Source organism: Eriocheir sinensis, chromosome 33, assembly GCF_024679095.1.
Source record: "Eriocheir sinensis breed Jianghai 21 chromosome 33, ASM2467909v1, whole genome shotgun sequence".
NCBI classification, from domain to species: domain Eukaryota; kingdom Metazoa; phylum Arthropoda; class Malacostraca; order Decapoda; family Varunidae; genus Eriocheir; species Eriocheir sinensis.
In genome coordinates, this window is record NC_066541.1 from 2,760,468 (window position 1) to 2,788,415 (window position 27,948).

General features: G+C 42.2%; 1 protein-coding gene across 3 annotated transcripts; it reads left to right on the top strand.

Annotated features, from left to right (window-relative positions):
• The first annotated feature begins 52 nt into the window (after nt 1-52).
• Nucleotides 53-27,941, top strand: LOC127006532 (nascent polypeptide-associated complex subunit alpha, muscle-specific form-like). Of its 3 annotated transcripts, none has more exons than XM_050876484.1 (11): nt 53-654; nt 1,945-2,208; nt 3,130-3,273; nt 4,119-4,252; nt 5,149-5,376; nt 5,985-6,084; nt 6,325-6,652; nt 10,766-10,929; nt 11,260-11,507; nt 18,892-19,097; nt 19,342-27,941. In XM_050876484.1, exons 2-11 carry the CDS (start codon nt 1,961-1,963, stop codon nt 22,924-22,926), a joined length of 5,385 nt encoding a protein of 1,794 aa, XP_050732441.1. In that variant the 5' UTR covers nt 53-654; nt 1,945-1,960; the 3' UTR covers nt 22,927-27,941. The 3 variants fall into 3 exon arrangements, with proteins under 3 accessions (XP_050732441.1, XP_050732444.1, XP_050732443.1); XM_050876487.1 differs by lacking the exon at nt 53-654 and adding an exon at nt 681-978; XM_050876486.1 differs by lacking the exon at nt 53-654 and adding an exon at nt 985-1,256.
• The last annotated feature ends 7 nt before the right edge of the window (nt 27,942-27,948 follow it).

Below are 27,948 nucleotides of genomic sequence, written 5' to 3' on the forward strand. Positions count from 1 at the left end.
ACTATTGATTGGTTCCCGTTTTCTCCCCGCGCCAGCGAGGGGTGGGGCGCGCCACTCACCTCGCCACCTCCCACCCCGCCCTGCTCACCATCCACATCTAAACCCTATTTTCCCCTCTTTCTCAAATTCATTCACACTTTCACCAGCACCAAGCCACTCAGAATATCCATGGACCTAAGTGACGCCACCGAAGCACACGGAGATTCTTGCTATCGGGCGTATAAGAGCCCCAGACAGAGTACTAAAGACGAAGAGTTTTGAGACGGACGAAGGGCGGTGGAGGGCGGGAGGGCGGCGGCCACAGGGGCAGACGCGTCCTCGTACCATAACAAACATGGCGAGCCTCCACAGGGAAAGTTGACCGCAAATATGACCCAGTTCGGCGGCATTACTCCCTCTAGGCACCGAAAATCCTGAGAGACAAGTGCCAGGGCCATAGCGGAAGCCTGGGCACGGAGGAAATCTATTGGAGATGAGGTCGCCGGCGGAGGGGCAAATTAATCTCCTCTGACGGACTTCCTGTGCCAGTGATCGAGCAGGACTCCTTTTTAGTGAGCCTCGGTGCTAAGTGGTGGAAATAGTATCCGGGAGTGCTTTGGACACGGTGCCGTTGTTTAGCCAGTGGACTATAACCTGTTGAAATGACGATGAAGGGTGAGTCTATCTTCTTTTCTTAAGACATAGTTTTAGCGGCCTGTTCGTCTTCTTCCTACTACTTGTGGGGGCTTTTATTTCCTTGTTCAGGCAGTAGTGAGGGCGGGGGAAGGCGCGTGGCCCGGCATTTCGCGAGGCGCTGGTAATCATGTGCATTTTGAGGGGTAGGAAATGTGGCTCTTTAAGGCAGTGAGGGGTGAGCAGGTATTGATCCGCGGCTGGCAGTGGAGGGGACAAAAGGCCGCTTGTACACATGGCTCCCGCTGGCTCCTCTCGTGGATTCTGGGGGCAGGGCTCTCTCTGGCCTCCCTCTGCGCCCTCTCCGTGTGCTTTATGGCATTTTAAGAGGATTTCCTAGTTGACATATATGGAACCAGTGGCTGATTTCACTCTAGACAGTATAAACATAGTCTTGGCTGATGGCTGTGTCTTGGTGATATGTGCTTTTTCTTGTGTTTTGTCTCTTTTTTTTTCTCGCTCTTTTTGTTTATATGGTCTGTAATAAAGTTGTTGAATTGAATTGAAATACACAAACTTTGTTACTGAAATGGATAGTGAATTATTTTTCATGACTTGGACTGAGTGGATGAAACTTGTATGAGGTGAATTCACTATTATTTTGAGTATAAGTGCATTGCAAATTTTATTTAGAATCATATGCAGTGTTGAGAGTGTTTGATGTAGGCCATTCTTTTGTTTTATACATCCCAAGTAGTGTGATTAGTTTCAAATGTGAGTTAAGCTTAAGTATTGAGAATACCCATACCATAGAGATGTGCCCAGTGTAGTTACCAAGTGAAAGTGATACATGCCATGTAAGATTGCATACCAGTATTAAGTGTGAAAAGTACTTAGATTGGTTGATAATTTTCAATAGAGCCAAGTTGATAGAAAAGTAAAGGCTTATTGTGCTGAGAAGTAGATATCAGTGTAACATAGTAATATGCATACTAGAAATAGAAGTAATTAAATTAAGATTCAAGAAATTTGTTGAGAAGCTCAAGGATGTGAGGTCAGGCTATGGTGCCTTTACCAAGGGCAGTGCCTCACAGTTATAGTGAGTCCTCAATATTATGTTTCCTGAATGTTATTTCCTTTGAATTACTGCCAAATTGCACCCCAACTAAAGTGTATCCATTTTCAAAAAAAGGATGGACTTTTGGAGGTCAGATTTGGAGAATTTTTAGAAAATATGATTTAGACCAACATAAGGAGTAATATCAAGCGAGGACTCATTGTAACTGTTCTCTTAGTGAGACTTTAACGCTGGTGATCTGTGGTGGTGCACAGGTGAGAACGGCAGGTGATGGTGGGCGTGGGACCGCGGGGGCCAGTGTGGGCCCTTGGGGGGGCCTACACCCCCGCTCACTCTGCCGCTGGCCACAACTTCCTTGATGTGCTGGGAGAAGAGGCTGGGGGCAGGCCACTGGATGGGGCCACCCTCACTGTGGCCCTGGACGTGGTGCAGGCGTGGGCGGTGCTCATCACCGTCGGGTTCACACTGGTGCTCTTCCTTTTTCTGGCATTCTGTGTGTGTGCCAGGAAAGAAGACGGGTGAGTAGAGCACTCCAACGTTTGGTTCTCTTTGTCTCCTTAGTATGGCAATAAAAGCATGAAGCACTTGTTGAATATATATATATATATATATATATATATATATATATATATATATATATATATATATATATATATATATATATATATATATATATATATATATATATATATATATATATATATATATATATATATATATATATATATATATATATATATATATATATATATATATATATATATATATATATATATATATATATATATATATATATATATATATATATATATATATATATATATATATATATATATATATATATATATATATATATATATATATATATATATATATATATATATATATATATATATATATATATATATATATATATATATATATATATATATATATATATATATATATATATATATATATATATAACTCAAGGGAAGTTCATCATAATATTTTAGCATTTAGAGTACAGTAACATGGCAAATGCAATACAGAAACCCATATCACCCCTTTTTATTATTCACAGAAAAGTTAGTTTTTAAAGTTTAAAAAATGGAAAAAAACTGCATGAATTCAAGGGGAGCTACTGGAAGATCACTCAGAAAAAGTGGCCACACAGGAGCTCCATCACAGCTCACCCCAATCCTATGATTCTAGAGCCAACAACCTTTAAACCTGAGACCTACAGTTATTAACTCACAGACCTCTCTTCTTCTCAGGATTTTCTTTTCTCCTGACCATATGTGAAGCAGTTATATTGATCCTTAGACCCCACAACCATTACCTACCACACATTATTTTACCAGACAAAGTTTTGAGTCATCTGCCTAAACCTCATAGCCCTCAGACCCACATCCAATTCACACTACTTTACCGCCTGGAATTCTATTTCTTCTGGCCAGATATGATGACTATGACCTGGACCAAGGGATCACGACAGTCAAGGTTTGCCATGATGGTGGCGAAAATGGGCTGGGCAGTTTTCCACGCATCAATGGGTCCAACATCCTTAAAGGGAGTGATGATGCCTCCCAAGCCTCTAGTAGGTGAGTAGCCTCTTGGAGTACTTCCTGGACAGACAGAGGCATCACCATTATATAAATGACAAGCCCTTTATAATCATTGAAGTAGTTCTTTGTTCAACAGCATTTTCTTTATATGTATCTTGTTTTTTCTTAGCTCTTGTTTTTTTTTTTTTTCATTGCCTGGGTAGTTTCCAGGAAAAAGTTTTACAAATTCAACAGTTATTTATATTTGAGTAGTTACATGTTTAGCAACTTCTATTTATATTTATTATCTTGTAGTTTCTTATAGTCCTTTTTATAATTTCTTGAGTATGTACAGTTTCCAGAGGAAACAATTTGATATATTGAGACTCAGCTTTAATTTAATCTCTTTCTGTATCGTAAGTTCTGTGTTTTCCATTTGTCCTACTTTCTTTAGCTTTTCCTTTCTCCAACTTCCATCATTTTCATTAACCTTTTTTCCTCACCTATTTTCTGGTCTTTTGGCTCTAAGCAGACCTCCAAACTCACATTTTCAAGTTTTTCATCAATAGATACCGTATTCCCTTTCATTTTTCCACCTATCATTGCATCATTCTCCTAGTCCTTAGTGTCTGTTTGTCTTGCCAATTTCATATGCACCCTTCCAATTAATACTTATATCAGGTAAAGAAAAAAAACCTGCAAAATTAACATTAAACTGACCTATCATCCTAATAAAAATAAATTTTTAATGGTCTTTATTTTGCCAGTATTTGTTTTCATCAGCACAATATCTTAGAGTATTATCATTTATAAGAGTAGGAATTAAGTGTGCATATGGATTAATGAACAGACCCTCTGTTAGATGGCCAGGTAACCCTCCCTTCCAACACCTTGCCATACAGGTGCACACTGAAGAGGGAACTCCCAGCCATTCCCCTTAGTGCCCAGCCAGATCCAGCAGGCCCGGAGTGTAATGTGGAGCGCACCCAGTCCCAGCACTCCTCTGACCTGTATGCTGCTGTTGGGGATGTGGATGGTGAGTACAGAAACTGGAAGGACTGTGTGGATGAATAGGAAAGTGGAGGCTGAGATATAAGGGCTGGGAGAAGTGTGAAGTAGTATGAGGAATGGATAGGCTTGTGGACTATAAGTACAGTGACTTGGAAGGATGTGGAGTGAGTGTGTGAATGGACAAGTGAGTGGAGGTTAAAATGGTAGGGGTATGGAGTGAGTGTGTGCTATGGATAGATTGGAAGGGATGTGGAGTGAGCATGTTGTATGGACTTGACTTGAGGATTGTGTACTTGGAAGGATGTGGAGCGAATGTGTGGTTTAGATAGGTATGTGGATGATGAGTATAAGATACTGTGAATTATGTTCTGCATGGTGGGTTGGGTATGAATAGACTTGGATAAGTAGAGAGCCTGGGATGGATGTAGAGATGCATGAGGGGTAAATAGCAAGTACTGAGTTGATAAACAATGTGGAGGAATCAGTAGATGTGTATATTGGGTGTAGATGGTGAGTAAAGGGTGTGTGAGAGTGATGTGGATAGGTGAATAGAGTACATTGTTTGTGGGTAACATAGAATAAGTAATTGGTAGTGAACATGGAGCACAGCACTTGAGGTGGATGAGGAGAGGTGGATGGGTATTATCACAGGGCCCTAGGAGGATGTGGAATGAGTAATAGGGTGTCAGTGGGAAGTATAAGGGGTAGTAAGGTTGTGGTAGTCAAGTGCATATGGTATTCGTGAAGTGGAGTTAGAATATTGATTGAATGGTGGGGTGTTGGTTATTATTAATAATGCAATGCTCTTTTTAGTTATATAAGTGCAACTTGGTCTAGATGTAAAAATAAATATTGTTGATGATATTCTTGTAGGTAAGAAACGGATATTATACTCATAGTCATTATTGTGGCATTCACCAGGTGGCAGTGGTATAGGCAAGGTCATTGGAGGGGTCCAGGTGCTCCCAGCAGGTGCCATTGGGCCTGACGGTCGGGCTGCCATTATCAGGGACCCCACCCTCACCTCCCCCACTGACCCCACACCCCCTGCTCCACATTTGGAGGCTGGGGGAGTTGAGGGGGCAGCAGCTCACCCTTATGCCAAAGTAAAGAAGAATCATCCATACGCTCATGTGAAACTACCAAAGAGTGAGTGTGTGAAGTCTTTGTGTTGTTCCTTCCCCTCCCCCCCCTTCCATTCCTGGAGAAAGTGCTACTTCTACACCTCTCCTCTGAGACTATCCCCTTTAGTGTTGTTTAGCTGTGGTGCTCCGGCTCCCTGAGTGAGCCATCCCACCCCAGCCAGACCTTACTCAGGTTACTTCCAAGGGGAGGCTGGGCTGCCTCACCTCCACTCTTACAAGTTGAAAGGTGTTTTTAGGGAAATTGCATTTTTATTTTAAGACTCATGAATATGTTAGTAAATTAAATGGAGGGTTTAATGCACATTCTTTTAGTCTACGGTCTAGGCCTTGGTTCTATAGGTCTTAAGTTCATAATATTTCATTAAGGTAATGTATTATTAATATTTTTTTCAAAATTGCTGAGTGATAATTTTTAGATATTTTCAATGACACCAAACATAATTTTTCATGTATTTCATGTAACTCAAATGTTCATAGCTGAGTATATGATGCAGCAGACATACAGAAAAATGCATCAAGCAATTATTCTTCCTTGAAAAATCTATAACTTTTAACTTGCACAAACTGAAATATTAAATCAATTTAATATTACCTTAACCTCACAATTTTCAGAGGATCATCCATATGCTAAGGTAATCCGTGATGATTCTGAAGACCCAGAAACGGATACTGACAACTATGATGACCCTAAAGCCATTACCAAAGAAAAGAGGTATGTACAAGTGACTGCTATGGGGAAGTGGAGGACACGCAAACGACACAGTGGAATGGACAGACTCAGCAATAGCTTAATCATTACAAAATGTCAAGCAACTGAATGGAAGCAGACTAATGAACAAATAAATAGAACAGGAATGAAAGATTAAGAAAGAGGAAATTAAGAATGAAAAATTAACCTCTGAATAAATACAAGATCTATTAATCCCTCTTCCCGCCCTTACTCCCTTCACAGTCCTGGATGGAGCTCAGAGGGCGGGTATGAGCCGGCTCCTCCGGTACCTGAGAAGAGATTTGACCTTGAGGAGGAAAGCACCCAAGGAGCTGCCGCACCTGACCACATGATGGCTACATCTGTCACCTCGGCCTCCTCTGGGAAGGGACCAGCCTCACCAAGGTCACCCCATCTCAGTGCCCGGCCTGTGACATCAGGCAGCACCCCTTCACCCACGTCTCCAGCCCCCAACCAGTCATCTTCCACTGAGATCCAGGCAGCCTTGGCTATCTCAGGGAGGACACCAGCCAATGAGGAGATGCCTTACATGACACCTCCCCTCCACCATGTGAGTACTGGGTGGCAAGGTTTGGCTGGGGCGTTGATGCCGGCATCAACACCTAACTTGAACCTTGGGGCTCCTGAGGTGTGGAGATGTTACTGTTCTTGTTCTTACTGTGTTTGTATGTGTGTGTGTGTGTGTGTGTGTGTGTGTGTGTGTGTGTGTGTGTGTGTGTGTGTGTGTGTGTTTATTTACCTAGTTGTGATTACAGGAAGTGAGCTACGCTCGTGTGATCCTGTCTCTGAGTCTCAATTGGTCAAACTTTGCTTTAAACTCATTTATGTTTCTGGATTGAACAACTTCTTTGTCTAGGCTGTTTCACTGGTTGATGCATCTATTGGGGAAGCTGTTTTTCATTACATATTTCAAGCATCTTGTCTTTCTCAGCTACCTTTCGTGTCCTCTAATTGCTCTCCCATCCCATACAAACAGATCCTCTTTATCGATTTTACCTATGCCCTTCATCACCCTGAAAACTGCAATCATATCACCTCTCTTCTTTCTTTTAGGGATGGTAGCCCCAACTTTTCCAATCTTTCTTGGTACATTAAGTCTGCCAGGCTAGGGACTGCCTTGGTGGCTGTTCTCTGGATTTTTTCAATCTTGTGTATGTGCTTCTTTTTGTGTGGGGACCATATTACTGCTGCATATTCTAATCTTGGATGAATCATAGCTACTATCAGTTTTTTCATTATCTCCGTCCATGTAGTGAAACGCTATTCTTATATCCATCAACAGCTTGTAAGTTTCTCCAACCATCTTGTTAATGTGTTTTTCTGGTGACAGATTGTCCTGGACCAACACTCAACTGTGTGTGTGTGTGTGTGTTTGTATGTGTTTGTGTGTGTGTGTGTGTGTGTGTGTATTTACCTAGTTGTAGTTTTACAGGGCCTAGGCTTATGCTCACGTGGTCCCGTCTCTGTATCTGTATTTCTCCAACTTTTCCTTAAAGCTTTGCACACTCTTCGCCGATACTACATCCTCACTTAGTTTGTTCCAAACCTCTATATTTCTTTGCGGGAAGCTATATTTCTTTATGTCTCTGAAGCATCTTCCTTTCCTCAGTTTTTTACTGTGTCCTCTTATGTTCCTGTTGTTTATTCCTTCTCTTAGTAGTAACTCCTCATTATCTACTTCTTCCATTTTGTTCAATAATTTATTAATTTGTATTAGGTCTCCCTTTTCTCTTTGTTCTAGTGTTGGTAGGTCCATTTCCTTTAATCTTTCTTCATATGTCAATCCCTCCAGTTCTGGAACCATTTTTGTTGCCATCATTTGAATTCTTTCTAGTTTCTTTATGTGTTTCTTCTTGTGGGGAGACCACACTGCCTCTGCACATTCCAATTTTGGTCTAATCATAGTGGTTATTAACTTTTTCATTATATCCATGTAGTGGAATGCTAATCCTATATTTCTCACCATATTATATGTATTACCAAATATCCGATTAACATGACTGTGTGTGTGTGTGTGTGTGTGTGTGTTTGTGTGTGTCCATACATTTGTATGATGGTATGTTTTATAGTTTAATTGATGTCCTATTAGTTTAGGTAGGGGCTGGTCTATCTGAATGAGAAATGGAGTGTCCTCAACCTCCCTGACCCGTCTTTCCCCTCTTTCTCTCTCCTGTTCATGCTTCTTTCTTTGGGTAACCGGGGGATTAATCCTCCCAGGGGTCCTGCGTCCCTGCCCTATGGTGAGCAGTCAGGCCAGCCCCTGATCTGGGCTGGTTGGGGGGAGGGGGTTGCACCCCCTCCCCCCACAAAAAATTATGGCAGTCAGGTTCCATTCCTCCTGACTGGAAGAGGGGGTTGGTTGTCCCTATCTGGAAAGGGAAATGGGACTGCCAGGACTGCAAGAACTAATGTGATATTACACTGCTCAGTGTGCCAGGCAAGGTGCTTGCCCACCTATTGCTGATGCAAATTCGCATCCGGCTGCTGAAGCTGCAGAGACCTAAACAGTCTAGGTTCACACCTGGTAAGTTAACAACTGACCACATCATAGCGCTTCGTGTACTGGTGGAGCGCTGACATGAGTTTCAACAGGTAATGCTTGCAGCTTATATCGATCTCAAGAAGGCGTTTGACTCAGTGCATCACGAGGCACTCTGGGATCTTCTGCGACTCTGTGGGATTCCTGCGAGAACTATTAGTTTGCTAACTGGCCTGTATTCTGGGACAGAGAGTGCTGTGAAGTGTGGGGGGGCTTGTCCAGCTTCTTTCTTGTTAATTCAGGAGTGAGGCAGGGCTGTGTCCTTGCCCCATGCTTTTCAACGTTTGTATGGACTGGGTACTGGGTAGAGTTGTGGATCAGAGTCATTGCGGAGCATCCATTGGCGGTAGGCGGTGGCCGAAGTGATAGCGTACTGGACCCACATTCGCCGCGTGATGGACGACGCGGGTTCGAATCCTCACACTACCACTCGGATTTTTCGGTCACCGCCGAGTGGCTTAAAACTACCCACATGCTGTCCTGAAGACCACCCATCAACCCGGACTCTAGAGGAAGCCGTCCAAGCGAATCAAGTACGAGTTCCGGGGGGCAGCATGAGCCAATGCAAGATGGCGCCACTATAAACACTCGCCTGCGCCAGAATGGGCTGGGCCGACCATCAGGCCCCACCTGGAAGAAGCCTTGGGCCGACCATCAGGCCCCACCGGGAAGATGCCTACCGGCGCAATAGGCAACAACGTAAAAAAAAAAAAAAATAAAAAAATAAAAAAATACCAGGGTCACTGACCTTATTTTTGCTGATGATGTTGTAATCCTGGCGGAGTCACTGGAGGTCTTGGTGATGGCTCTCAAGGCACTGCATGAGGAGGCGAAGCCCTTGGGACTCCAGGTCTCCTGGGCCAAGACCAAGGTACAGGTGTTTGGAGGCTTGCTAGATGAAACATTACAGTCTGTTCATGCATGTGGCGAGGACGTTGAGATCTCAGAGAGTTTCACGTATCTTGGTAGCGTAGTTCATAACATCGGTGAGTCTAGCCAGGAAGTCTTACGGCAGATTGGCCTGCCCCACGGTGTTATGGACTTGCTCAGCATGAGTATATGGTGTTGTCGATACCCGTGCAGAAGGACAAAGATCCGGATCTTTAAGTCCCTTGTGCTCCCTGCCTTACTCTATGGTTGTGAGACATGGACACTAAATGGGGACTTGGAGAGGCAGATTGATGCCTTTGGTAATAAATGTCTATGGAGAATCATGGGATATCGCTGGAATGACTTTGTGTCAAACCGGCAACTACTACGTGAGACTGATTCAACATATATTACCTGCATAGTCCATCAACGCCAACTCCGACTATATGGGCACGTGGCACATTACCCTGAAGCTGATCCTGCTCATCGGGTTGTCTCTGTAAGAGACAATCCTGAGTGGAGGAAGCCAAGGGGACACCCACGGAGTTTGTGGCTTGAGCAAGTCGATAGATCCTGCCGGGAGGTACTCGGGTTGGGAAGGGGGCCTGCATGGAGACTCGCCTGGAGGGACCCCCGGGCTTGGCGTCATAGAGTGGGCGAGGTGACGCGCTCCCCGCCGTATGCCCCCACTGACTGATTGATATTAGCTTATAAATGTGTGTGATATAGTTTAAAGAAATGCAATAAGCCATATAAGATGTTAGTGAAGCTACCAATTTGATTACAATAATCCAAGCATTGATGCTGATTCATCCAAACTACATATATAGCAACATAACTGGTTTAGAAAGAGGTTTATATGCAATTAGATAAATGAGGCTGGTGATATATAAGATAATGGGGTTCTAATTCATAATCTTTTGTACTTATATTTATGTATATTTCTTTATTTTCTCAAGCAACCTGAAGAGGTGAGTTTAGTTGATTCACTGTTTCTTTGTATGGCAGCAGGGTTGGTAGTTGAGTGTATGGAAACAAGGAACTCTTGTCTTGAGGTTACCTGAGTAGACTAGCATGGAAAACTTCAGGATGTTTAAAAATATTGAAATATAACATACAAATAAAGATTCTTTCCATTAAAACATACAAATAGTGCTTCTTTCCATTAAAACTTTTCCTAATCACCAAGAAATATATTTGCCCTTATGTAATGCAATTTAACTAACCCTTTATCATGTCTCCATTTATTCCCAGGCTGGCATAGATATTTCAGCACAACAGAACTTCAGTGGGGACTCCCAGGACTCAAGAGGCTACACCAGCATCAGTGTCCGAGAGCCTTTGGCAGCAATAAAGGCACAGACACAAGCATCCAATGCCCCTCAGACAGCAGGAGTTCAAGCAGGGGAAGGAGAAGGGTAATTTCTCTCTGATTTGTAATGCTGTTTAGAGTTACTGTTTTGTTTTGTTCTCATCTATAAGTTGTATATGTGTAAATGTTATTTTCTTATTTGTATATATGTATTTTTTGGCTTAACCTGTACTCATGCTGTGTCATCTTTGAAGCATGAAGGTCTGCATTTCCTATCATTGAAAGTCAAATGGAAAATATAAGAAGACTAAGAACCTCATCTGTGGAAGTTATCAGAATCAAGCCACTGTGTATGTGCATGGGAAGCAATTATAAAAATAAAAAGAACACTTAAGTGCCACCACTACTTCTAATACCAGATTTACATTCTTTACAGGTACTACATGACTGTCTCAGATGACTCAGCTGATGAGATGTATGCCTGCATTTATGAGGGCAATAGAGGGGTAGGCAGTGAGACTTATGCACAAATAGAGCCCAGATCAACACCTCCCCCACCTCCTCCTCCGATGCCCAGCCCACCACACGCCCCATCAACTCCCTCTTCTGCCCGTGGGGAGTCACAGCCTCCTCCGGCACCTCCGAGTGTTGACAGTCTGCGTCATGTTGTGCACTCAAGACAAGGTGGGCATCTTAAATTTTGTTTCTACTTATCCATAATATTACCATTATTGCCATTATTTGTGTCCTTGTGTTTTAATAAGAGAGCCCTCAGAATGCTGAAAGATAGAAACTCACTGAACTGCATCCTCAAAAAAGTGTGAAGTAAAGAGAAGAGTGGCACAGTCATCCCTCCTGTCTCTCTCTTTGCATATCCTGGATGGTGCAGATTCCCATAGCTGATGTACAGTGAATGTGGAGGTAAAATGATAGTGTCTAGGAGTTTTATTGTTCCTGCTACTGTTGTTGCTGCTACTATTGCTACTGCTGCTACTGCTGTTTGAAGCTATTCTGATCTGTGAACCCAGTGGCTAACTTGCTTTACTCAGTCCCCTTTGCATACTACTGTGTGGCATGCTGGAGGCAGCACTCCATGAGTTTGCATTGGTTTGGATGCAAGAAACATTCCTTTATAACAGGGAGTTGAAATAAGATGGCGTTCATCAGAATCAAATAGAAAATTAATATGTAAAGCAAAGTTTCTGCAGTATATAAAGCAGGTATCACATGTTATACAATTGCCTTGTAACTAATTCTTGAAAAGTTATTTTTAAAGGTTTAATTTATCAGTTTTATTCTTTGAAGCACTTTAATATGCAAAGTGCCACACAGCCAGACAGGGAACATTTCAGAACTATTATTTCCATACAGTATTAAAATATTGTCTCATTCTGAATTTTTAAGAAGAGAACTTGGATTGTTGATATAACATTTCAAGCAGCTTAGGTTCAGATGCTACATGGGGTGAAAAATTATGAGGAAACATGAGACTCACTTGCCTTACAGTCATTCAGAGTGGATTAATTTATTCCCCACCTTTGGCAACTCTTTACAGCTCATTATTTTCTTGGGTCAAAGAATATTTTCATGTCTTGAGAAGGCTTAGCAAGAATAGATTAGATAATTTTCAGTGGGCCTAGTTTTGCTGAAAACAGCCTATAAGCATTAGTAAATACAATTTTTCTGATTGAGTTCATCAAAATGCCAGCAATACAGTGGTGCTTGAAAAGGTAGTTTAGATGATTAAAGTATTTTCTGTCAATTTTAAATTAAACTTGTTCATATCTGCCTTATCTCTAGGGAAACTGCCATGGTCATATTTGTGGTGTTTGCTCCAGTAGATGCGAGCAGTGGATGGCAGAATGTAAAGAGTGTAGCCTTTTACTTAGCTTGAGGAGTGTCAAGTATCATATCACCAAAGGAGGGGAAAGGAACACAAACTAGAATCTTTGTATATATTTGAACTTTTTCCAGGGTAGATTGGTTCTGGCTGATGTCTTCCCTGTTTAGCACGGTGATGTTGAAGGGCAGCTGGGGCTGTTGTCATGTAGCTTCATTGGGTGTGCAGGTGGCCAGAAAGTTTTGTGTATGTGTGTGTGTGTTGTTTTACACATGTTTGAGAGTGAGGGATAAGACTGAAAGCAATGATTATTGTTGACTTCATTGAATTCATTTTTCTGTGACATAGGAAACATACCTTCCTTTAATATTAGCTCATTTTTTATCCAATTAACTTTTAACAGCACTTATAACGTTGATGCGTTTTATCTACGAAGGTCAGAAGAATGTGTTTGGAGTTTATGTTCCTTGATGAAGGAATGTTACATACACTAACATTTTCTTTTCATAATAAATCAACATTTGAATATCAGTAAACACACACACACACACTCATATATATATATATATATATATATATATATATCTATATCTATATATATATATATATATATATATATATATATATATATATATATATATATATATATATATATGTATACAGTAAAAACCCGATTATCCGAAAGCGGATTATCCGAAATTGATCTGGATAATGCAATTAAATTTTTTTTTCTATACTAAAACGTTATAAAACATCAAAAATAAATAAAAGTAACTACATATGTACTATATTAACACATTTAAAATTGATAAGAACAGTTAAAATGAATATGCTTTCTAATACGTATTGCCGAAATAGCTTGTAACGAATAGATCAATGTATTAGACAAAAAACATTAAACAAACTCTCAACAACACCACGTCCGCACCTTCACCCCAGCAAGGACGTAGGTGCGACGAACGAACAAACTACTGCACGACTACTCTCACACCGTACTCTCAAGACAACGACACAAACACGACTCCCCTCTCCACTCCATGCCACATTCCCCTTCCAACATACGAGTTGCGCGATAATATGAGTCATCATACTGTGTCTCCACCTGCACGATGCATCAAGGTCACACTTGCAAGCTTGCACAACCATTCACAATCGCACTCTGCAACATTCACAATTCAGATCTGCAACGCTCACAAGTATCAACATACACTGGTCCAGACAAGGAGACACACAAACATACAATAAAACATTTACATCACATGTTTTAAGCGTACTATATATATATATATATATATATATATATATATATATATATATATATATATATATATATATATATATATATATATATATATATATATATATATATATATATATATATATATATATATATATATATATATATATATATATATATATATATATATATATATATATATATATATATATATATATATGGGAAATAGCATGAAAAATCCAGAAATTCCCTCTCCCTCTTTTTCATTAATATCAAATGTCTTTTGTTCATTATATTAATGCGTAGGATGGGCCTGTCTCCCAGTACACAACTTCTCTGTCCTTGGAGGGATGGACGAGAGGCATACTCTCAGGTGATCTTCCACATGCATCCGAGGAATGTAGTTGCTGTCAGAGCTGAGAAAGATGCCTCGCAGAGATAAGTAGTTGGAAAAGGAAGCAAAACCTTCCAAGCTGCAGCAAAGAGTTCAGGATACTCCTTTTTAACAGAAGGCCAAAAGTCTACATATGCACTTTGTCGGAATTGGATCCTCTGGTTCCCATCGCATGGCAGTTCCTGCAGTTCTTCCTCTGCCTTTGCCCTGAGACCACGTGCTGATGGATGGGCAATAAAAGGATCCCGAATCCAGTCCCAGGCATCGGTATCAACATCAGTGAAGTACGAATTGAAATGATCACTCAGTGCGGTAAGATGACAGCAGATCTGATTTCTTACCAACTCGACTGATAGTTTGTTTGTGTCCAAAAACTCCATGAGTTGTGGGAACATGTTGGTGATCCCATCGAAGATCCACATACTCCAAATCTCAGTTTTTCCCCTGAAGGGCTTGATTTTATCGCTGACCTCCAGGACAGAGGCATAACCGCCTTGGATGGATAAATTGAGTTCGTTCAATATGTTGAACGACACGTCGGCAAGATAGGCGAGCTGGGCTACCCACTTTGGGTCATAAAAAGCGTTGCAGTGGTGGGCTTGGCATCTTCAGAAACTCACATAGCTCAGTGTGTGCAGAAATTAAGAGAGGATTAAAGAAAAGAATGAGAAAGACTATAGAGGCGGCCCTTATAACAACAAGAGAGGTCTCTAATCTTAGGGAAGGGTTCGTCAGGTGGGCGGATAATGCCGCTAGATTAGCCCTCAGGTCAGGTACACGGAAAGGATCGTCAGGTGGGCGGATAATACCGCCAGATTAGCTATCAGGTCAGGTAAAAGGATCGTCAGGTAGGCAATACCCTATGCAGATGCTAAGTAGGAAATTTTGTATGTTGATATAAATAATGTGTTTTCAACCCAGTGTATCAGTTTCTCTGAGGATGGCTTCTTAGCCGAAACGTTAGAAATTAAAGAATCTAAACTCCTCCCTGTGTTTACCCCCCACCAAACCTATCCATTTTTATAATTCTTGCTCGCTCTGGGGTAATTCTTGATTGCCAGTTAACGGCTTAAAGTTTTAGTTGCCTGTTGCGCCTACAACCAATGCGGTTGGAGGAAAAAGGCCAAGTGTGATACTAGTTTGAGACCCTATTCCCATTGTTTTCCACTCTGAGCGCTCTCGGGGGCTTCGTGGTGCAGTGGTTAGCACACTCGGCTCACAACCAAGAGAGCCCGGGTTTGATTCCCGGGCAGAGTGGAAAAATTTGGACGGGTTTTCCGATACCCTACGCCCCTGTCCACCCAGCAGTGAATGGGAACCAGCAGGGGGGGACATGGAGTCTCACGGTTTGAAGCCACTAAACTGTCAGTCGGCCATATTGTTCAAGCTGGAGAGGAGTGGCCGGCCAGACCATGCAGACTGGCAGTACATGCTTGCTGCTTACAATTTTCTAACTTGTATTTGTAAAGGAGACCGCACATCTTGGTGATGAATTGTCCTCACTGCATTTCTTGGTGATCATGAATACATTACTGCACTTCTTGGATATCATGTACAGTACTTTCTTACCTGTTACAGTATATTTACAGTAATAAATTACAAAATTATTTTATTTCATCCGCCTGCATGTTAAAGTGCTGGAAAACAGTAAGAAGAGAAAATAAAAACATTACGGTACTCCATGGATGCGGTGCTCTAACTCTAAGGGCAAGCGCCCTCCATGTTAGGCGTGCTCCACCCTCGTATTCGTACCTCTCGGCTTGAACAATATGGCAGCCAATTTGACAGTTGAGACTACGAAAACTGGCTTCACTCACCAGTACAGCGCGCTCAGGGCTGTGGGCCTCTCCACCCTTAATACCTCCATGGGTACCAGGTATTAATCGGGGATCCCATCTCCTGGGATCTGTTCCCTTCTCCTATAATTCCTTCCCCTTCTGTCTCTCTCTGGCATATGACCACAGATGTTGCGCCAACTAAACGAAACTTTCCAATATATATATATATATATATATATATATATATATATATATATATATATATATATATATATATATATATATATATATATATATATATATATATATATATATATATATATATATATATATATATATATATATACACACACAAACAGTGTAGACTCAATACTCGAACTTAATTCGTTCCAAGTGGCTGTTCGAGTATCAAAAAGTTCAACTACTGATACCTATAAATCAGGTAATTCGTTCTAACCTTAGCAAAACCTTAAGTTTACAAAAATTTCAATGTAAATTTTTTTATAATTTTGATTTGTACTTACCGTAAGTGAAGGCTGGTGATGGATAACGTAGAAGAGGAGGGGAGGAGGAGGGAGGTTATTCGTCGGAGGACGAGTCACCGTCTGGTAACTCGTCTCCTGGTGTGATTCCTGTGAACCCACTAGTGGAGGGCTGTGGCTCACTAACACTTGCACTCTTACTAGATTCCTTTTTCAACAAGAATCTGTCTAATGTGATCTGCCTTTGCCTTTTTTTCAAAATGTCTCTGAAATGCTGCATCAAATTTTCATCACACTGGTTTATGTTTCTGTGTATGGCAGCAGTATCAGGCTGGCACCTCTCCAAAAAGTTTCCCAACTCTATCCACTGCCACAAATATTTCTTGATCTCTGCAGTGGAGACTCTTTCCTTGCTGTTCCCCTCCTCCTCCCCTGAAGACAGCTCCTCAGTTACCTCCTGCAGCTGTTCCTGGTGAAGTTGACGCAGCTCGTCAGTGGTGAGGTCTTCAGAGTGTGCTTGCACCAGCTCCTCCACATCATCACTGTCCACTTCAATGCCTATGGCTCTCCCCAGAGACACAATGTCCTCCACTACAGCAGACTCCTGGACTGAAGGCTCGAATCCCTCAAAATCCTTGGCTGTCACACAGGTCAGCCACAGATTTTTCCAGGCAGACTGCAAGGACCTCACAGAAACTTGACCCCAGGCTTTATCTATAAGCCTTAGGCAGTGGAGGATATTGAAGTGATTCTTCCAAAACTCCTTCAGAGTGAGCTCTGTTTCAGAAGTCACCTCAAAGCACCTCTCAAAAAGTGCTTTTGTGTACAGCTTCTTAAAGCTGGCGATGACATTCTGGTCCATGGGTTGGATCAGTGGCGTGGTGTTGGGGGGGAGGAACATCACTTTGATGAATTTATACCCCTTACCCAATTCTTCTTCCATGCCTGGAGGGTGTGCAGGGGCATTGTCCATCAACAGGAGGGCCTTGAGTGGTAGATTCTTCTCTATTAGGTATGTCTTCACTGCAGGTGCAAACACCTCCACAAACCACTCCGTGAAGAACTGCCTGGTTGTCCAGGCTTTCTTGTTTGCCCTCCACATCACACTGAGTTTGCTCTTTTGCACACCGTTCTTCTTGAATGGCTTGGGGTTTTCCGAATGGTACACCAGCAGCGGTTTAATTTTGCAGTCGCCGCTAGCATTGGCACACAGAAGCAGGGTTAGCCTGTCTTTCATGGGCTTGTGTCCTGGCAAACACTTCTCTTCCTTTGTTATATAGGTCCTGTTTGGTAGTTTTTCCAAAACAGGCCTGTCTCATCACAATTAAAGACCTGTTGTGGGCTTAAGCGCTCCTTATCCACAAATTTCTTAAATTCAGGCACAAACTTCTCAGCGGCAACCTTGTCAGCATTTGCGGCCTCGCCATGCCTCACAACAGAACGAATTCCAGTTCTCTTCTTGAAATTCCCAAACCACCGCTTACTAGCTTTAAAATCTTCACTGGAGTCAGAGGTAGTATTACAAATAAGATCACCATGGAACTGCCTAGCCTTCGCACAAATTATGCCCTCAGACATAGAATCACCAGCCATCTGCCTTTCGTTTATCCACACCATCAACAATTTTTCCATTTCTTCCACTGCCGCAGGTCGCTTAAGTTGCTTTTTCACACCCATCGCCACATCAGCTCCCTTAATGGCCTCCTTGTTCTTCAGTATGGTGGCTACTGTAGATTTCACCATACAATACTCAGCTGCAGGATCGGTGATTCTTGCTCCTTTCTTGTATTTATCAATAATCTCCTTTTTCCGTTCAATGGTCGTCACTACATTCTTCCTTTTAGGCTTATTTTCACCACTAATGAGCCTCTTTGGTGCCATTGTAAGTTTCTAAACGAAAAAACACAGACAGAACGCAGGAGAATGTTGTTGTTCTCACGACCGAGGCGGGACAACTGGCGGCGGCGGGGAGGGAGAGGCCAGGAGCCTTTGTTTACAACCACATGTGCGGACGTTCGAGTACCAGATATTTTTTCGAGTATCGAAAAGTTCGACTTCCAAGACGTTCGAGTATTGAGTCTTCACTGTATATATATTATATATATATATATATATATATATATATATATATATATATATATATATATATATATATATATATATATATATATATATATATATATATATATTCACACATACGTACACACACATAGGACAGTTGCAAGGGTAGCTTCTGTCAGCTTCATATGTCAAGCAACACATTGATTGCAGATTATTGGAAAAGGATTCAGGTAAGACAACAAGGCATAAACATTTCACTGGTGCATCACCCAACAGCCTCGTCCAGCAGCGCCGCCAGCACGGTGATGGGCAGTCCAGGAGCTGAGAAGAGGGGCACACGCTCCCCCTTGCCACCGCTGCCTCAAGGAGACACCAGTATGTACTCTGGCCACTCACCTCAGCCCCCACACTCTCCGCCTCGCGCTGTTGCACCACTGGTGGAGAGACCCACTCAGAGGGCACTAGAGGAGATGTATGCCAAGGTGAGTGGAAGATGAGGAAATGACAGATGGTACTGTGTAGTGTCATGTGGATGCATTGTTATTGCTCTTAACTAAATGTATTTTACAGTGTTCAAGTTTTATATTCATGACTTTGAATTTAATTGAATTTGATTGACAAGTGCCAGCTTACTTTGCAGTGGGTTACTTTGAGAACAAGTCAAGTTTGGAATGTGGGCTTAGTGGTGAGATGTTTTCTCATTCTTCATGACCTTTCAATTGGCAGGTGATGAAGAAGCAGCGTCCAGGCCATGCACGCGGAGACAGCTGTGGTGGTGGTGTTGGTGGGGAGAGTGATGCTGGCAGTGTGTCTTCCTCCCGTCGAGGTTCAGTGGATGTAGGAGGAGCCACCCGCTGGGGGACACATGCATCCTCTCCACCAACCACTCCCCGTCAGTCGGTTGATCTTGGATCCATGACTCGTAGTCTTGTTGAGACCCGTAACCATGAGATTGTCTCCTCCATCAGTCGGGCAAAGTCTTATGAAAAGACAGGAGTTTGGGGCACCACTGCACAACATCCCCAGCCCTCCTTGCCTAACCCTAACTATGAGACCATACCCCAGATGCCCCCAACCAGTTTCTATTCCGGCTCAGACCCTGGCTATGAAACAGTGAAGAACTCTGAGCCGGCATATGCCAGTGTGGAAAGACCAGAGGAAAACTACCCTGGGTATGAAACAGTGAAGCCCACCTCAGATATAGAATCTGAACCGGGTTATGAAACTCTTAAACACCGTGAATATGAACCTGGCTACGAGACTGTCACTGGTGAAACCAAGCAGGCACCCTCTGAGCCTGGCTACGAAACAGTTGCTCATGAAAAGATACAGGAGGACTATGAGCCTGGTTATGAGACTGTGACACATGGCAGGACAGACCCTGGCTATGAGATGGTAAAAGGAAAGCCAGGAAGTGAGTTTGGAGACCCTGGGTATGAGGAACTGAAGGGAGCAGTTCACCACCATCCACGAACTATCTCTGAAAATGACCCTAACTATGAGCAACTGAAGTTTACTAGTCGAACGTCAAGTGAAGGTGAGTCAGAGCCTGGATATGAGGTGGTGAAAAAGGCAGAAGAGGCAGAAAGTACCTATGAATTCATGCGGGATTATGACACTCAGCATTTCCCACCATATGACAAAATAACACAAGATGCAGCCCCAGTTCAGCAGGCACCTGCTCCTCTCTATGCCACTGTTCAGAAAGGCTCTGACAAAAAAACCAAGAGCCCAGAGGATCCCACAACCACTCAACCATCTGGGGTTCTGGAGAGTAACATTGACAGCTTTCCACCATTAGGGGGAACAGAGGTCTTGATGAGGATAGGGTCTAAGGAAGAGAAGGACATGACACTACCCCTCACCAAGATGACGGGACAGATGGAGTCTTCTGATGTGAGGTCACCAGATGAAAAGAGCCCCAGGACGTCACCAGAGATGAAGAGTCCCAAAGGCTCACCTTCATCATCAGCAAAGAGTCCTAAAGGATCTCCTCCAAGTCAGAGCCCAAAAGACTCTCCTTCTTCAAAGAAAAGTCCCAAAGGCTCTCCCCAGTCAGTCAAAAGTCCAACAGGCTCTCCCCAGTCAGTCAAAAGTCCAACAGGCTCTCCCCAGTCAGTCAAAAGCCCAACAGGCTCTCCCCAGTCAGTCAAAAGCCCAACAGGCTCTCCCCAGTCAGTCAAAAGCCCAACAGGCTCCTCCCAGTCAGTCAAAAGTCCAACAGGCTCTCCACCAGGAAAAAGTCATAAAAGTCCTTCCTCACCAAAACCCCCAACAAGTTTTTCACCAGTACTAAAAACTCAAAGTAGCCCTCCACCTTCAGTAAGGAGTCCAGACCAGTCTCCTAAGGAAGCTCAGAGCCCAGCGAGCTCTCCTAAACAGGATAAGAGTCCTTCAGGGTCCACACTAGCCAAAAGTCCGATATGTTCTCCAAGGCAAGCTAAGGGTCCAGTATGTTTCCAGTCTCTAGCCAAGAGCCCAGTATGCCCTAGGGTAGGAGGTCCCTTGGCAGCATCTGGACTTAATGACAGCTCAGGGGAAGAATCTCCACCTATGATGAGAAGTCCAAGTCCAGATATCGATGTTCCACCTTCCAGAAAGAGTCCAGTAGCATCACCCACTGTGAAGACTCCTTTGAAGGAAAGTCCTCCAATGATGAAGAGTCCCAGCCCTGACATGGACTTGCCTCCTGCCTGTAAGAGTCCACCAGGTTCTCCACCTAAGGAGGAGAAGGAAACGCCTCCCATGATGAAGAGTCCCAGCCCTGACATGGACCTGTCTCCTGAAAGAAAGAGCCCAGTTGGTCCTCCTATAACTACCAAGGAAAGCCCTGAGTCCAAGCCCAAGAGTCCTGACATTGATATTCCCCCACCAACCAAAGTACCTTCCCCTCCATATTCTCCAGGGCATGAGACTCCCTCACTCACTAAGAGCCCGAGTCCAGATAGTGAAGCTGCCTCACCTGTTAAGACCAGCACTGAGGATCCTATTGCCCCAACTCAAGTCTCAGTAATAGCAGCAGTAGAAGGAGCAGCCTCCTCTGATTCTAGCTCCTTGTCGGAGGCTACCTCCCCTGTGGCTACTGTTCCATCAGCAGCAGCAGATGAGAATACTGATAAACCTGAAGTTTCATTAGAAAGTGAACAGGTTACCCAGAATGCAGATCTCTTCAATAACTTGAGGGCCAGTGAAGGGGTTCAGTTTTCATCACTTACAAGTGAGAATCTTGAAGAGTCAGCCCCAACAGTGTCAGAAGAGCCTGAGACCCTACCAGTCCAGGCAGAGGTGATTGGGTCTGAGCGTGAGGGTTCCCCAATAGCATTCAGCAGTTTAGGCTCTGAGGACCTTCCTGCTCCCCTTCTAGCAGATGACACACAAAATCAACCCCAGGAGACAGTAAACCCACTATACTTGCTGGATGAGGTCAATGATGCTAGCCTTGAACATGTGCCATACAGCATGCAGGATCCAGGGCCCCCTCCCCCCCTCTCAGGACCATCCAGCTTGTGTGGGGAGCTGCCTCCTCCCCCACCAATGGTCATGGACATGGATGATGCAGTCTTTACCAATGACCTGCCCCCACCCCTACCGGAGTCCGCCCCCTTCATGCCGCGCACCAGCACACTTTGTGATGACACCCCCCCGCCCCCTTTGGTTCCTCCCTCTGATGTAGAAGGGCTTGATGAGATGCTGAACTTAGCCAACATGGGCTCTTCCTCCTCAGGGAGTACTGCAGGCCAGCCTGGCAGTCTTCATGGGAACTCAGAAAAGGACTCAGACTCACCCCAGGAGCCCAGTGTTATGCTAATGGAAGGAAGTGTTGGTGGGGAGGAGCTGCCTCCTCCGCCCCCTCTTTCTGAGCCTGCAGAACCCTCAGAAGTCAAGCCAGAAAAGGAGGCTGACTCTGAAATGGACAATTCAATATCTTCAGGGTATGAGGGTGGATTCACTGCTGGGGGTGTCACTGTCACAGTCAACCCCATGGCTGAAGTAGAGGAAACCCCAGAACCCCCCCCACCCCCTCCCCTGCTCTCCAGTGAGTCCCCCCAGGCTCCAAGTGAACCTCCTCAAGTGGCACCCCCTTCCCCAATCATTGCAACAGCTGTGGGAGCCAGCAGTGCTGGAAGTCAGAGTAGCAGCAGTGGGTCAGGGAGCCAGGACACAGGTAGTGGCAGTGTGGAGAGTGTGGTGACAGTGGAGTGTGTGCCACCCCCAGACATCCCTGGCCCAGCTGCTCAGCAGGCTTCAGATTCCTCATCCAGCCCAGAGAACCAAAACTTGGAGCAGCATGAGCAGATCACACCAGTCTGAGGCCTCCCACATGTAGTAACAATGGGCAATGAAGGCAGTAGTGGACCAGGCACGGTTTTGTAGGTATGGTTGCTCAGGACACTCTAGCCCTCACTTCCTACTAGAATGGGTGAGCTCACTTGTCATGCGCCATCAGAGGCCGATATCTACTGTAGATGGGTAATTGATAACCCTAATGTTAGTCACATCTTCACGTATCGCAATCATGTGGACCATCTCAGTTAGGCAACGCTACTAATAGTGGAATACTCTGGTAGTTGTTGGCTGTGAAATATTGATATTATACTAGTTCCCTTCTAGATAGGAAAAGAATTCCTCAATAGATTAAGTAATATTAATGGTGTCATTGATGTGGGTTTGTCAGTGGTGGCATTTTCTTTGCCCTACTGTCTGGCAGTACCCTTTAGTTTTATCTACATCTTATATCTTTGTGAGCAAGCTGCTGCAGGTTTATATGAAAAGCAATTTCTATGGTTATTTTTCCTAATTACATCAAACATTTGTCTAGTGAGTGGGAAGCTGGGTTTGGTATTGAAATTTTTACCCTGTAACAGATTGTATGTTTGTATAAGTAGGGGAAATGAGGCAGTGGAGCACTTGTTTTCTACAATTAGGTATGGCTGAGAGTAGCAGTAGCAAGGATAACCATGGTGTGTCTGACAAGACTGTGGCAGCTCCACCAGCTACCTTGAGTGTGGTGGGCAAACAATTCCCCATCAAAAAATTTGCTCTGAATGTGTCACCAAAGTTCCTGTTTTTTGCAAAGAGAAGCAGGTGAAAGCTTTATGATCTTTACTGTGTGTTCATTACATGTAAAGTGACAAGTTGTATTTATCTTGCTGTATGGTTGTATCTGGTCAGGGGTCAGATTATTTGACTCAACTGACTTAGTTTACCTCCATCAGAATATCTGGCAGTAGTTCATATTCTAGGTCAGCATGTATAGTTCATTTACCTTTTCTTTGTAGGTGTGCAAATGATACCAGTGGCGTTTCAATCAGTAGCAAAGTGTCTGCAGAGCATCATGCAGTCAAGTAGATATACAAGCTCAATTGCACCTCACAGTTGTTATAATATTACCTCTCAGTGGTGTTACAAGACTCATCATTGAGAGTACAGTCTCACAGAGGCAGACTCTTGTTTTAGCTGCACATGCAAGTAGCCTCTCACCATTTACTTCTCTTGTTAAAGCACTGAGAGTGGATGCGAACTGATGTGTGGCAATTGTGAGACCCCTTTTGCCTTTGAAAGTTATCCAGATTTTTAAATACACTTTATGTTCTTGATATCATACCATTCACTTTATTACACAATTTTCAGGAGTTAGCATGATTGAGTTTCAACAGTGATGAGGCTTGTGAATGAGAGGAAGTGATGATCTTAATCTGTTCTATTGAAAATGAGCCTTCAGTGCCCTGTTTTTGGATAAGATGCAAATCCAGTATGTATTTTGTCTTACAATTTATAAAAATCAATAATCATGCTCATTCTGTATTGACAGATAATATATGATTCATCTTGTAATGAATGCAAAGGATTAGCTCAGCCATGATTTATTAATATATTTTGTAAGGTATACAGTGAAACCTTTTACCACAGTGTATGATGTTCCGAGCTGGTCACTAAACTTTAATACTACTGTAGAGGAAGTATTTTGCTATATATAATCAAATACTGGTACTGTTAAAGTGTTAACAAATACCTGTGGCCCTGAAGTAGGCCTTCTCATGCATTTAAATGTTTTGTTTAATAGTGAAAATTTCCTTTGATTTATATTCTTTAAGACATCCTGTATGATCTTGCCCTAGCAAATTATTGGATGTTTCATATGATCTCCATAATCATCATAAAAGCCACACTATTTAACACTGCCAGATCACTAACTTAGCTTCATGACTGACTTGTGTAATGCAAACTCTTAACCTGCCAGGCTGAGATATGTAATACCAGTGACAACGAAAGGTGGTTGCCCTTGAAGGTTTCACTGTTCACGTAGCTTTAGTGTGTGTGTGTGTGTGTGCCAAAAACTTCAGTGTTGTGACATGTTATGGAATTGGTGTCCAGCAGTTCTAGGGTATTACAGTCCTCTTACATGAGTATTGCCAATTTTGTACCTATGAAGTTAGGCTTTGCAAAATTTTTTGCGTCCAAATTCAGGCAGTGAATAAGGTGGGCTAAGATGAGATTTTTTTTTCTTGCGAAGTTGCTACCTGTTTTCTCTGTTCTTCTTTCTTCTCTTTTTCAGATAAAGTAGTTTTCTCTGTTTGAATGACACTAATTCTTATAGTACCTGAACAATTATTTTTTTCTCAATTGTTAGCTGTTATGTATCCTATTGTTTTAGTCAGTATCAGGTTTACTTAGTTTTCTCCATGTTAGGTTTGAGGGGTCGGCCGTTTCTTGAGTGATGTGAATCTTCTCTCATACATTTTGTGAGCTTTACACAAAGTAACATAAATGCAAGCTTAAGTGGTCGTGAAGGCTGAGCTGCTTCTGTGTCTTATTCTGTTACTCTTTTTATCTCCCTCTTAGTGGTTGCCTTAGTAATTGAACTAAAAGCTTCTTACACACATTATTACATGATGCACAAGGTTTTTAGACATGTCTTAGGTAACTGTGTACTTAGTTTGAAGTTTGTATTTATTCTGCTCTCCATCCCCTATGATTTTTACTGCTGGTGCTAAAGAACGCTAACTATCGTAGGAGGTCCTGTAAATAGCTTGAGATCTGTACAACTATTATTATTTATTTTACCATTTTATAATTGTTGAGGCTTCCTTCTGTCTTGATATTATTGAAATTATTACCATATATCTGTATGTGCATAAATTGTATAGGTTTATTTTATTATTATAGCCTGTTGTTTTATATCTTCAGAGATCACTTTACATTTTATCCCTCCTTCATGTGTACTTAATATATTGCACCTTCAACTATGTAGCATCCACAAATAATCATTAATATATTTGTTTACACATTATTGATCTTACCTTAAAGCACAACTATAAGTACGAGCAAGTGCTATACTCCTCAGTGGCCCGCTGGCTGCCTCCCGACCCTCTGCCACCTAGAGAACATACATCATAGTCTTGCTCAGTGTAGGCAAGAGAGTCTGTCTGCTCATGCTGTTGCCAAAACTTCAGTATTTTACCTTGACAGCTTTTATTATTAAAGCAATAACTTTTAAATGAGTATTTAGTTTTGAAATTGTCTGTATTAAAATGCATTACTATGTCTTGGTAGAATGTAATGAATTGTTTGGCTGACTTAGCATTGAAGCACCTGATACTAGTCTTTTTCCAAGGTCACTGATGTTGCAAAGCCTTGTGCAATTATTTGTTTCTGTTATTAACAGTTTTTATCTGCAATATGTTTGTTATATATTTTTAAGCCCTTTCAGTTATGTCACAGTTGGTCAGTGTTTAATACTACATGGTTTTGTGTCTTGCTGTTGAACTGGCTGTAGAGATTTTTGACAATCTTATAATATCTTTCTTGCATGTACCAAAAACAAAAAAACACATACGCACTTTTATCAAAGAATTGTGTTAGTCCCATTATGTTAGTCTTGATAAGTCAGCAGAGGAACAGTATTATGAAAGGTCTGCCACAAATATACAGAATTATGTCAATGTTTGTTTTTATATACAGCAATAAGATTTATTTTCTGTGAATATTCAAGTGGCTGGCTTATATATATTGTCCCTTTCTTTATATTAGCTTTCAGCAATAGGCATTATAAATATATTCAAGCCTCTTCCTCCTAGAGATGAAGTCTTCTGTGTTCATGGTAACTATTTTGTGAATTATTTCAAACTGACTCAATATCTACTTAACATTCATGTGAAGTGCAAGTCACTTTGTTATTGCTGAGCACAAACTGAGACTGCCAGTGAAGGATAGTGGCAGCTGTACCCATTTAGTGTAGTGTGAGGGGCAGCATATTCTTCAAGTGTGATGGGTGATAGTAGTGAAGTTTACTTAAGCCTCAAAAAAAGTATTCATATCAGTATGGAATTGTTACACTAATTCAGACATTAGCACAGTTAATTATTATGAAATATTGTTCATTGTTTGATTTTTACTTACACACTTGTTTTTTCATTTTCACTTAATGGCTACTTGAATGATGTGGAGGATGGTGCTCACATTTTGGTAAGGAGTTAAGCTAGAATGTAATGTTTCCTCTATTTGCATTCCTGAAGATCTCATATTGCACTAATGTTATTAATCTTTTTTATTAATATAATCTGGGTACAGAATATAGGGAGCTCAGATGGGAAGTGTAAATAAAAAAAAAGCTTTGACAGGTGATTGTTTTTCATCTTGTATGATGAGGCTATTTTCTTGGGATCTTTTGATTATCAAGGTTCAAATTAAGACATTTGTATAATTTTGAGGATCATTTTTTTACATCCTTTTGATAGGCGGTAACAATATGAATTGCACTCAGCCCAGCAATGGAACTCATTTATATTTTCCATGTTGTCATCCATGTTACAATCATGTATTAAATTTTAGTAGAAAACTGTAATTTTATGATTCCAGTTTCAGTATTGAGCTTTGTCTGTCTGATTGCTGTGGTCTGAGGAAATCTTGTTTGAGGTAACATTTGTATGTTTAGTGCATATTATTCATACTGTAGTATATCTGTGGACTTGGAAGAGCAAGCTTTAAATTCAGAATATTGTCCTTATGTCAACCATTAAATTTATTTTCGCCCCTAAAGAAACCATTTGTACATTTTTTTTGTCTTCCTAGAGTAGTCTCCCAGCACCTCTCCTATGGCCTCATGGTGGGCAGGGGTGTACCATGTATTGTAGAACCAGTTCATCAGGATGCTCTTGACCATCATTCACAGCTCAGCTTTATGTGTCTGTTCAGCCATAGTTGTATGTGGTGGTGGCGGCGGCTGGCCCCTGCCCTCAGTGCAATGGGCCGGCCGGCCTACCACCAGCACTCAGTTTTTATGGTCTGTGAGGTACTTACACAGTAAACAAGGATCAAATAGATCATACATGG

Coding starts and splice junctions, on each gene's coding strand:
- LOC127006532 (XM_050876484.1), top strand. CDS start 1,961: ATGGTGGGCGTGGGACCGCGGGGGCCAGTGTGGGCCCTTGGGGGGGCC. Junction 4,253..5,148: donor TGCTGTTGGGGATGTGGATG/GTGAGTACAGAA, acceptor GGCATTCACCAG/GTGGCAGTGGTATAGGCAAG. Junction 11,508..18,891: donor TGTTGTGCACTCAAGACAAG/GTGGGCATCTTA, acceptor ATCACCCAACAG/CCTCGTCCAGCAGCGCCGCC.